Raw genomic sequence first — 12,660 nt, 5'->3', positions numbered from 1 at the left:
CAACCCACTGAGTTCCACCACCTCTTTTCCCAGAAAAAAAGCCCTGCACATGAGTCTGTTCACTTGCCGTTCAAGTGCCATTCGTCACTTGTAGCTTGGCTCTGAGCTAAAAGAAGTGTCAGAAGAGTCAATGCCTCCACTGCCTCTGTATGAGGATGGAAAGAGTTGCAAAGCAAGCTGGGAAACTCAGGTGGGGGGAGGAAAAGAGACCTCGAAGGGGGAAGAAAGAGGCAAGAAAGCATTGTGGGGGTGTGATAAGATGAAAGGAGGCATTGTAAGGATGAGAGGAGAAGAAGGGAGAAAAGAAAGTGAAACATCAATCACAATACTAGGGTTGTTGTGGGGTGGAGAATTTCTCTTTCCAAAATTCACTTTGTTAGATACAGCCATTGATTCCTCTTATTCTTTTTTTTCCCCCTCTTTTAAGAGGAGGATTTCTCTTTCATTTCTCTTTGGAGAGAAATCAAGGTGGCCTTTTGTAACTTCAGCCCTTGCCTCATTGTCCTACATCGCAGGGTGGTGTTCTAGCAGGAAGGCACGGGAGGGCACTGCCTGTCTCTGAACGGCTCTGGAGCGTAATTCTGAGATTTTGCAGAACCTCTCTTCCAGCCCCAACTCTCTTCACATTTCTATTTTGTCAAAAAGGAATTGATTAGAAAGTGACTCCGAATTCCTAAATATAGGAAAGGAAAAAAGATTGTTGAATTTGGGGCAGAAACTGGGAAAAGAGGAACTAAGAGAATTTCTCTTAACAACCACCCTAGTCAGTCCATGACCAAAGGCACACAAATACTTGCATGTCTTGATACACCTACCACAAAAGCATGCTTATGGATCACATTGATGACGTTCTTGAAGCTAATTTTGCTTGTTAAGGTATGTCCGTGATAAACAATTGGCTCGTTGTCTTGGCCATCCCAGCAATCAATCTCCAGACAGCGACATCCTTTATCAAGGGCACTTAGCAAAAGAGAAAAAAAGGAATATTAATAATACTAATTTTATTATCAAAGGAAGAAGCAGTGCCCTACGCATCCACGTCATTCTGCTTCTGGTTTCTAAGAATTTTGTTTCGATACAAGATCTCCATTCTTCCCAGAGGCTCAGGTAGGGTGAAAATTTTGCAGGGTTTTAAAAAAAAGAAATTCGATCTTTGTCCTGAAACCGCTGGGGCTACCATGGTGGTGGTGGAACATGCTGTCAAGTCCTAGCAAACTCTGCGGGGACTTTCAAGGCAAGAGAATCAGAGCCAAACTACAAGTGATGCCTGACACAGGTTGGACACTTGTCTGCTTCCCTCAAGTTTTGATGGGAAATGTAGGCATCCTGGTCCTGCAGCTTGGCTCTCCGACTGCTGTCCAACAGACTTTTCAACTGTCACTTGTCCAACATTCCACCGAGCTGCCTACATTTCCCATCAAAACTTGAGGGAAGCTGGCAAGTGTCCAACTAGTGTCAGGCGTCACTTGTAGTTTGGCTCTAACAAAAGGGGTTTGCCATTGCCTATGTAGTGACCCTGGTCTTCCTTGGAGGTCTCCCATTCAATTACTATCTATGGCTGACTCTGCTTAGATTTTGAGATATGACAAGATCAGGCTTGCCTGGGCTATCCAGGTCAGGGTACGGCTTCCATAGATATAGGAAAATATTACCACTGCACATAGCCTTCACTCCCAGTGTTAAACTGGAAGCATCCACTGGCCATAACTCTATTGGGATGTTGGTAGGTGCAGCGCAAAAGAGTTTTCGGCTAAACATTAGGAAGAACTTCCTGACAGAGCAGTCCCTCAGTGGAACAGGCTTCCTCAGGAGGTGGTGGGCTCCCCTTCTTTGGAGGTTTTTAAGCAGAGGCTGGATGGGCAACTGACAGCAGTGCTGATTCTGTGAACCTAGGCAGATCATGCAAGGGAGGGCAAGAAGGGTCACATCACTGCTTAGTTCTCACAGCCCCTTCTTACACGCCCAGGGTAATGCCGATCGCCACTTTGGGGGTCACAAAACAATTTTCTCCAGGCCAGTTTGGCTGGGGATCCTGGTGGTGTTCTGTCATCTTCTGGGCATGAAGCAGGGGTCACTGAGTGGGGGGGGAGGTAGTTGTGAATTTCCTGCACTGTGCAGGGGGTTAGACTAGATGACCCTAGAGGTTCCTTCCAACCCTGTAATTCTTATTCTATGATCTCTGTTATCTCCATATGTTGGGAGCCTTCTCTGCTTTGTTTCATAGGATGGTAACCAATTCAAATTTATACCAGAAGTTCCAATAAGAATCACATTGAAACATTTATGAGCTACAGGCTGAGATGCATTATTTTTATCATGTCTGTATCCTGATCTGGATGCCCCAGGTGAGCCTGATCTCATCAGATCTCAGACGCTAAGCAAGGTCGGCCTTTAGTAATTGGAAAGGAGGCCTCCAACGAAGACCAGGGTTGCAGAAACAGGCAATGGCAAACCACTTCTGTTAGTCTCTTGCCATGGAAACCCCACAAGGGGTCACCATAAGTCAGCTATGACTTGACAGCACTCTCTGCTACTAATATCCCATACTATTTAGGAGCTTAGAGCAGTTTCTGTGGGGCAACCACGTTTTATTCTTGCCATAGCCCCTGTGAGGTGGGATAGATAGCTACCCATGATGACACAGTGAATGCACGCTCCATCACTAAGCAAGGATTTGGAGGTACCGTCTCATTGAGCCTGTAAGCAGCCCCGAACCTCTCCCCGCAAAGAAATATAAATACCTTGAATATCCCCAGAGATGACTTGGCCCTACAAGTTGGTCAGATATCAGGTAGGTATTGTGTGAAGATGAAATGAAGTAATCACACATTGGGTAGCTCATATCTTGATAAACCTTTTTGTGCAGGACTTTAAACAGGCTGCATTCTTCTGAAAGCAAGTATCGTATGAAGCCTTCAAAGCTCATTTCTTTTTTGTTCTTTGCTAAAAGGAGAATTTGCACGTGCAAGAGTTAACAGCATTCAGCTTTGGAGATAACGCACGTTTGCTGGAGTTAAGCCCAAATTTGAAAACTTAGCTTTACAAATACATGTCTCTTACCTCTCTTGTGGCTTGGCTCTATTCTGAAGCTTAAATTCATCCATCATCATCAAAGATATGAACCGCGTTACCTAACATTCTCATAACATTCTCAGATTCAGTGGCTTTTGAACTGTGATCCAAGGAATCTTGTTGTAGTGACCTGGAACTTTACCAGTAGGATTTGAATCCAGTAGCCCCTTAGAGACCAACAAGATTTTCAGGGTGTAGGCTTTCGAGAGTCAAAGCTCCCTTCTTCCGATAAAGAAAAGAGTCAAGAAGCCACTGGACTCAAATCCTGCTGTTCTGCTGCAGACCAACAACCTACCTGAAAGAACCTTACCAGAGATTCCTCAATAAGGACAGTAAGGGAAGACAAACCTCCCGGAAAGATGGTTTGCTCAGCACTGCCGATTCACTTCTGTGACATGCAGAAATATGGAAGCCTTGGTTATATTTGTAGGGTGACACCGTGCACACAGGTAATAATGCTGAAGACTCTGATGAACTGATGTGCGCACTACAAGGGTCTGCAACCTTTTATTAAACAGCCAAACTAAAATCAAAATCCAGAGCAAGAGAGCCCGAAAAGCCAGTATATGAAGTCCCATTTGTATAACTGAAAATAGACAATTTAACATTACTGATAAGTAGGGTTTCTAGGTCCCTATACCCTCCTGGTGGGAGAGGGGAGGAACTGGTACTTACAGGGAAGGTTGTCTTCCAGGAAGTGACATCAACATATTAGCTGCAGAAGCACTCCTCAAAATCAGCCCCAATGAAGAGTGAGAACACTCCCACAGCGGACGGATTGATATTATTTTCGGAAGTGATGTCATCACATCCATCGGGAGTGAATGCACGGCATGTGTTACTGGAGTGCCTGCTGGTGGTAGGCAGTCACTGGGCAGCCTGAAACCTCCCACCACCCACCAGCAACCACCACGTAAGCAGGCAAACAACTGGGAGATTGTGCACCACCAACAGACACCTGGGATCCCTACCGATAAGTGGCATAGTCCATAAAGTTCTGCAGCCCAAACACTAGCTATTGTGAGTCCTTTATTACAAACTGGCACACACAAGATCTCCCAATAGGTAATAAATATACACCGGAGGACTCTGTGTGATTGTTTTTGGTGCAACGGCATAAATCTGTAGATGGTTTAGACTTGGCAATTCCTTCATTTCCCTTTTTGTGAAGCATCCCCAAGAGACCCTTTAGTCCCTTTAAACAAATGTTTACTTGCCATTACTACTGGTTATTCTCTCTCTCAAATGTATCTTAACTCATAATTTCATTTTCTTTTTGCAAGAACCATGTTTGGCTCTAGAGCTAAAGGCTACAGACCCCAGCATTAGGGGATTGCCAACTGACTGGAGAAAAATGTCCTGCCCTGTAAATAGCAGCTTAATGTGTGGAAATAGGAACCTGAAGTTTTCCTTAGGGTGGAAGCAAATAACTACTTTTTTTTATTATTAAGTTTTATAACATACAACAAATAGAACTCAACAATGAACATCAACTGTAACACAACTAATCAACAATAGTTTACAAGTTTTGAAGAATATGAACATTACAATAACTTTTAAACAAAGCATACATAATATTACCAAATATCGGAAAACCGAGTCAACGTCTGAGCAATTCTTATTTTTGGATGTAAATATAACATCACTTAATAAACAACAGCCATTAAGTCTCTATTCAATGGAGAGGAATTGTTTTTTTCCCTCTGGGCAGTTGGCAATTCTGGACAACTCTGTGAAGAAGGGTAAAGCTGAGACAGTGACTGGCCCAGCATCACCCAGGAAGCTTCACACCTGGTTTTCCCAGATGCCTGTCCGACATCGTCACGATTCTGGGCCTATAGGCCTCAAGGAAGCCTGAGGCCTAGAGTAAATGTCCAATAAGTCTGACTGCCGATTGCCCTGCAGGCCTACGTTTCCCAAGATCCTCCCTGATTTAGGACAGGACTACAGGGAAAGGAAGGCTAATCGGTACGAAGGAGGCTGGGCCATGAGAGAAATAATATAAGACTCCCCTGAAAGGGGGAAGGCATTCTCCCAGGAGCTGTGAGGCAGAGAAGCAGCTACCAGCAGGAGAGGATCCCTCACCCAGGGAGGATGGCTTGGACTGAGGAAGAGCCAGCTATTGTAGGGACCAGTCAGTTGGGAGGCTTTATGCCAGCTCCTTTACGTGTTAATTTTGCCCTGCTTGCTGAAAAGTACCCCTGTTAAATCCATTGCTCACAAGTGTTCTCCCCCGCCCCCCAGAAAAAAAACACTTTCCCCATCTTCTTAAATAAAAACAGGTAGTTTTTCTCTGCTGGGGTTCTCATGTCGCTAGCTCAACTGGTAATCTGGCAACACCAACCCCAATAGAGGAGCACTGCTCAGAAGTAGGGATCCCAGGTGCCCACTGGTGGTGGGCAATCTCCTGGCAGCTTATTTGCTGGCCCACCAGTCACTGGCAACTAACAGGAGGTTTTGAGCTGCCTGGAGATTGCCTACAATCGGCAGGCCCCTCAGGAACATGTGCGGCGCACACACTCCCAGTGAATGTGATGCTGTCATTTCCAGAAGTGAAATAATTGTGTCAGCCGCATGAGTTCTCCTGCGCTATATTTGGGGCTGAGTCTCAAACATTGGCCCTGTGCAGAATGCAGGAGCACTCCCATGGCCGGTGTGATGACGTCACTTCCAGAAGTGACATCATCACATTGGTGCCGGGAGTGCGTGGTGTGAAGAACACAGTCCTGGTAAGTACCGCCCCCCACTCCTGTCAAGAGAGTATAGGGACCTGAGAACCCTACTTGGAAGGATGGAAGAAGGGGGGTACTCTGGGCCCTCCCTAGCTGAACTCCCAAACCAGAGTGGCGGCAGCCAGTATAAGGCCCTTGCCTACTCCAGGGCTGAAGGGAGTAGGAGGGAATGGGGTGTGTTTGTGGGGGTAGAGGGCTCCCTGGAAGGGATGCTAGCCCCTAAAAGGCCCCTGCTCCATGACAGACACACTAACTAGTACACTGTGCTAGCTAGGGTTGCCAGGTTCCTTGACTCCCCTAGCAGGAGATTGGGAACCCGGCACTTACCCCTCTGCATTCCTGTGTCTGTTTTGCGTCTGCGTTCCCAGCTTGCGCAATGACGCATTTCCAAGAAGTGACGTCATCACACAGGTCAAAAGGCGGCCTGGGAGCGCTCCCGCACTCCCCAAGGGGCTGAATCGGCTCGCTGTGGGCCATGATTCAGCCCAAAACGGGCAGGGGAACAGCACCCCTGGTGCTACCTCTCAAACCAAATCATAACTATTTGGAAATAGTAGAGGTAGAAAGTGCTGTCAGGTCATAGCTGACTTACGGCGACCCCTGCTGCGGTTTTCAAGGTAAGAGACAGAGATGGTGTGCCATTGCCTGCCTCTGCATAGTAACCCTGGTTTTCCTTGGAGGTCTCCCATCCTATTACTAACCAAGGCTGACCTTACATTACTACCAAGATCTGATAGCTTGCCAGCGCTATCTAGGTCAGTGTAGGACTTTTCTAGATATAAGAAAATATTAAATTGCATTGAAATCATTGGTATACACTTCTATGTAAATATAGATAAGATCAAGTTGTTAATTTCCACCCCTGCCCCCACACATATTATTTACCAGCATTGCAAAGCTGAATTCTAAAAATTGATATTTAGTAACCCCAAACTGTGCTGCACTTTTTAAAATGTACTCTTTGAGTATATCTTATCGGCACACTCCTCGTTCCCCTCCCTTTCCTCCATTCCTTTTGAGTCATGTCTGTCTAAGCTGCTTTTGGGCAGATATGTGTTTATTTCCCCCTTTGGTAAAGAGCTTAGCATATTTTTACCGCTACCTAAGTACGTAATAATAATAAAATATATCATATGTAACACAGAACGATTCAAGATTATCATCCAGGGTTCCACCTCTTACAATTGCAATGATGGATTCAACCTATAAATATCATTCAAACCCTGAGGAAGCAGAATTGTTTCTAATGCCGTTAAGACACCTGGGCTGTTTCCACACGTCTTTACCTAGCACAAAACTCACGGAAAGAGGGCGTCTTCCACATGGCACGATGACATCAGAAATTGCGCCAGGGAGACGCCCTCATTCCGTGAGTTTTGCGCTAGGTAAAGACGTGTGGAAACAGCCCTGGAAAGCACTAGGTAGGGCATGAACCTTCTCACCAAGGTTAGAATGCAAAGAGATAGGTGTGTCCAAGATCTTGCGGACACACAGTGGAATTTTAAAAGATAATTATTTATTTTATTTACTACATTTATAGCCCACCTTTGTCCCCAATGGGGACTCGAAGAGGGTTACATTTTTATCCTCTAATTTATCCTCGCAACAACCCTGTGAGGTAGGTGTGGCTGTCAGTGTGTGCCTGGCCCAAGGTCACCCAGCAAGCTTCCGTGGCAGAAACGAGATTTGAACCCGATCTCCCAGATCCTAGTATCACACTCTAACCACTACACCACACTGGCTCTCTGCTTTGTAAAGAAGAGGTTTAGTGTAATTGGAGTGTGTGAGTGTGTGCGGTAGATTATTGTCAATGAAATAAGCCCACCAGCTCGTCTTTGCCTCAGTCTGCTTTTCCGCCCCCGGTAGGATCATGTTCACACATACTGGAGAATAAGGGAAGAGAACAGACTGCAGTCGGGGGTGGGGTGGGATTCCAGCTAGGATTGTTCCTTCTTGTTCGCAAGGAGCTTTTAAGAAAAGGGGCAGCATCCCAAAATGCTCTCACCTACAGCCTGATGTTAAAGATGTCAACAACCTGGAGAAAAAAAATAGAGGATGAATAGGATGTTATTTATTGGGTGATGTTGTTTACCTTCCTGCCATGAAAAGCTTCCCCTGCCCATTTCCACACATTAGGCCACCGTTAAAGGGGAAGGATGCTTTTTCTCCACATTGCTGGCAATCTGCCGGCTCCATGTCTGTTTTCAAGAAGTGACGCCATTATGCTGGCTGCAGGCATCCTCTCGCACTTGGCGTGAGGCTAATGCTGGCCCATTTGGGGCCAAAATTGGACCCAGCAAAGCATGGGAGCACACATGTAGCCAGGGCTTTTTTGGGGGGGGGGAAGAGGTGGAGGAACTCAGTGGGTTGCCAGCACGTGGCAACTCCTGATGGGAGGTGGTGCCCCTGGTACCACATGCGCATGCGCAAAGTGCACGCACACTTCCGGGACCACACAATGATGTCACTCTGGGTCAGTTGGAACAAGGGAAGGAGTTTTTAAAAATTTAAATCACCCTCAGCGAAAATGGTCACATGGCTGGTGGCCCCACCCCCTGATCTCCAGACAGGGTGGAGTTTAGATCGCCCTCCGCGCTGTGTGTGGAGGGCGATCTAAACTCTCCTCTGTCTGGAGATCAGGGGGCAGGGCCAACGGCCGTGTGACCACTTTCAAGAGGTGCTGGAACTCTGTTCCACCGTGTTCTGGCTGAAAAAAAGCCCTACATGTAGCCGGTGTGATGTTGTCACTTAGTTCCCCCTGCTTGCCAGTGGTGGGCAACCTCTGGGGGCCTTGCCACCTCCCACTGATAGCTGGTGAATCAGCAGGCAATGGGCAAATCCACCAGCAGGCACCTGGGAACCCTAGATGCGATACTGACCTTACTGCTTAGTGTCAACCTCCATATCAATATATCTAATTTTCAACAGGGTCCCATCTGCAGATGCTTAAATCTGCAGATTGGGGCAATGTAGAAAGGAAGGAGATTTTCTTTTATGAACTTGGAAAGGGGGGGGCTCTCTAGGTTTGCAAAAATATATAAATATTTTATATATTTAAAAAATATATAATTTATATATAAATATATAATTTTAAAAAATGAAGGGGAGTTAAATGCCTCCCCCACCCCCAACAAAGAAAAACTGTCTACACTGGTGCAGAAAAGCTCCTTCAGCAGTCCAGCAGCATCAACAGCCCTCGCTGCATGGGGGAGATGTTGGAAGAGGGGGAGGTTGAGCCAGGTAGGAAGACAGGATCCTTCCCCTCCCACTGCTCCCTATTAAGCAGCGGGGAGGACAGACAGGAGGGGGTGAGCAGATTGGCTGGGGGAAGAGGAGTGTGGGGTGAGCACAGCAGCCAACAGGCAGGCAGACGGACAGGGGGAAACTGTGAGTAGGGAAGCTGGAGAGGGGGCAGATGAGTGTGGTTGCCCCTTCCCATGAGTTTGCCTGTGGGGTGGGGTGGGGGAGAAATAGGTACCCATGCTACCACCACCACTACTCTAGGTTAAGTTCCTGGAAATTTTGAGGGTGGAGCCTGGGGATGCCATGCTTTGGGGAGGGGAGGAACCTCAGCAGAATATACTGCCATGGAATCCACATTCCAAAGCTGCCATTTTCTCCCAGGGAACTGATCTCTGTGGTCTGGAGACCAGTTGTAATTCTGGGAGATCTCCAGCCACCTGGAGGTTAGTAACCCCACCACCACATCAGCCAGGCCCACCGAGGCATCAAAGCTGAGGGTGACCAAGTGAATGTGGGAAGGATGGGATCCCCCCCACCCTGAAAATCTTGCAACTCCTGCTTGTAAACAGTAAGACTGGACTGGTTTCATAGCAACTATGCCAAACTACAAGCAGCTCTAAATAGCATCATCGCCGCTGGAAATGCCCCGTGGTTCTCAAGACAAAGCGGGTGCAATGCTTTCAAAAGAGGAAACCTCTCAGAGTAGCAAAGCTAGATTCATACACAAGCTAAGTATATTAAACTACAGTTTAGGGCCACAGATTATGAGCTCTCTAAATATAAAAAAAAATCACTAACATTCATAAATGACCATACTTTTGGTAATTCTCCAAGGCCTATTAAACTTGACATAGTTTAGGGCAGGGCTTTTTTTCTGGGAAAAGAGGTGGTGGAACTCAGTGGGTTGTCCTGGGGGGGAATGGTCACATGGCTGGTGGCCCCGCCCCCTGATCTTCAGACAGAGGGGAGTTGAGATTGCCCTCCGCGCCGCTCAATCTCAACTCCCCTCTGTCTGGAGATCAGGGGGCGGGGCCACCAGCCATGTGACCCCGCGTTCCCCCTGAAAAAAAGCCCTGGTTTAGGGCCTCAGAATGTCTTAATATGGCCCTGACGGGGCCTTGCTCAAAGGAATTTCAAGGAAAGAGACAACCAGGTCAAATCTCTTCAGGACATTGAAAGATTAGTCAAAACTACAATACTAGAGAGATAATGTGTGTTTTCACAGATTAGGAAAGATTATCAAGAAGATGCTGGCAGAGTTAATCAGCGAGGTCCAGGAAATTATAGAATGCAAGAACTTTTCCTTTTAAAAAAATGGAAATTTCATTCAAATAATTAAGATAGAAGATAGAAATAATTAAAATAGAACAAAAGAAATGTAAGCTGACAATAATACAGTATGGTTAAGATGATGATTGACTCAGCAATGGAATCGGCTGCCTAGGGAGATGTGGTGGGTTCCGCCTCATTGGCAATCTTCAAGGAGCTGCTGGACAAATACTTGTCAGAGATGCTTTAGGCTGTTCCTGAATTGAATAGGGGGTTGAACTAGGTGGTCTGTGAGGCCTCTTCCAACTCTATGGTTCTATGACTCATATTACTAAAACATTAAAACAATGGCAGAGAATCTGAGCTATATCTTTGTGGTGGCTTTCATTATGCAATAGATCCCCCATGCCTGATACATTTGTGGGGTAGGGAAGACTCTGAAGATCTAAGTCAAATAGAGATGACAAGGGGTGAAATTCAAGAGCCGAGGGACATAGTGAAAATTAACAAGTCACTGGATCCAGATGACATGCGCCTAAGAGTAAAGAACTCATTGTGTGAAATGGTTTATCATCCGGAAAAACTACACAATTTGAATATGTCACTAGGATTAGTTTCCTTGCTAGAGGACTGAAAGATAAAAAGAAGTAACACCAGCTATTTCAACAAAGGATCAAGAGGAATCCAGAAACTGACAGGTTTGCCAATCTAATGTTTTGCACCAGCGAAATTAGAGGAAAGTATTATTAAAGACAGAATTAGGGTGGATCCAGAGGAGTTAGCCGTGTTAGTCTGCAGTAGCAAAATAGAAAAGAGTCCAGTAGCACCTTTAAGACTAACCAAATTTACTGTAGCATAAGTCTTAAAGGTGCTACTAGACTCTTCAGATTTAGGGTGAGCGTTTAGATAAATTAAACCCAAACTTTGCCATTTGGGGGCAGCTTGGAGATTTCTGAAATATCCCAAACACTAATTAGGAAAAGTTGTCTCCCAGAATCCTAAGGCTGTTTCAGTTTGAGGGAGCAGGGAAGGAGGGAGCGGCAAGCCAAGGCAAACAGTTGTTAGGTGGTTTCATGCTCCTTTACATATGGAGGCCAGATCTACCCCACCACCACCACGGCCCTTTAAATATGTTAAATGGAAAAGGGAGGCTGGGTTCTCTTTCAATGGCCCTTTCCATTGTTACAAAGGGAGGCCAGGTCTTCCTTCCCCACCCCAAGGTACTTTAATTTTTTTTTAATCGAAAAGGGCATGGGGTAGGGCTTACGGTGCAGGCTAGCATCCGTTTCCTGATGGCTCTACAAGGCTGTGTTGTAGCCACTTGCCCTTCTGCAGGTAACAGAACCTGCCTTGGCCCCAACGACTGGAGAATGGCTGGCGGGCCACCAGGTGGGCTCCTGGCTTGGCAGGTGTATGAGAATGATATAAATGAATAAGCCCAAGAAGAGTCTACGTGGCTTCTGCAGTCTCCCCACGCATTTGACATTCTTTGAAAGTGTTACACATGGGGTGGCCACTAGCTTAAGTGTTTTTAAAAAGGTGGATCAAAATGGATAGCTGTGTTTGTCTGTCTGTAGCAGTAGAAAAGAACAAGAGTCCAGTAGCACCTATAAGACTTACCAAATTTGTGGTAGGGTATGAGTGTTCATCATGAGCCACAGCTCCTGAAGTATATCTGAAGAAGTGAGCTGTGGCTCACGAAAGCTCATACCCTATCACAAATTTTGTTAGTCTTATAGGTGCTACTGGACTCTTGCTCTTTAGAAAGGTAGTTAGACAAATTCTTGAGAAAGAAGGCAGCCACCCCAGGCACACCTACTGCACAGTAAGTCCCGTTGAACAGACTTGGGGGCACTTCTGAGGAGTCAGGCCCCTGCTGCTGCTGCTGCAAGTCCAAAATGGCTATTAGTTATAAACGCTAATGTAACGTTTGAGATCTGAAGTGATAAGTAGGGGACTGGCAGGATTTGGGGGATCCATCCTCCCTCTCTCTCATTCATCTGCCCAGCCTGCCACTTATCAGGCAGCCTGTCCCCCTGAAGCGTCACCACTGCTCCCTCTGCCCTGTCCTCATCCTTCCACCCACCTGGCTCACACATCGGAAGGGTGGAGCAGGCCCCTCCTCCTCTCCTGCCCACCCATCTGCCCTCCTGCAGAGGAGGGCCCTGGTCAGGCCACACCTGGAGTACTGTGTGCATTTCTGGAGGCCCCACTTCAAAAAGGATGGGGACAAAATCGAGAGGGTGCAGAAGAAAGCGACGAGGATGATCAGGGGTCTGGAGACTGAGCCCTACGAGGAAAGGCTGAGGGCCTTGGGAATGTTTAGTTTGGAGAAAAGGAGATT

The 12,660-nt window shown here is 46.5% G+C and overlaps 1 protein-coding gene across 1 annotated transcript in view; it reads right to left on the bottom strand.

Moving 5' to 3' along the window:
• The window catches only part of LOC129336122 (1-phosphatidylinositol 4,5-bisphosphate phosphodiesterase zeta-1-like), a 55,203-nt gene that overhangs the window by 32,338 nt on the left and 10,205 nt on the right, over positions 1-12,660 (bottom strand). Inside the window, exons 4-5 of the mRNA XM_054989131.1 lie at positions 2,742-2,943; positions 816-960 (exon numbers count right to left, since the gene is read on the bottom strand). Coding sequence (XP_054845106.1) covers positions 816-960; positions 2,742-2,943 — 347 coding nt within the window. The remainder of the gene's footprint in view (positions 1-815; positions 961-2,741; positions 2,944-12,660) is intronic.

The sequence above is a fragment of the Eublepharis macularius genome, chromosome 9 (genome assembly GCF_028583425.1).
Source record: "Eublepharis macularius isolate TG4126 chromosome 9, MPM_Emac_v1.0, whole genome shotgun sequence".
Classification (NCBI taxonomy): Eukaryota; Metazoa; Chordata; class Lepidosauria; order Squamata; family Eublepharidae; genus Eublepharis; species Eublepharis macularius.
Note: the sequence above shows the minus strand (reverse complement) of the source record. Positions and strands in the feature narration are given on the sequence as shown.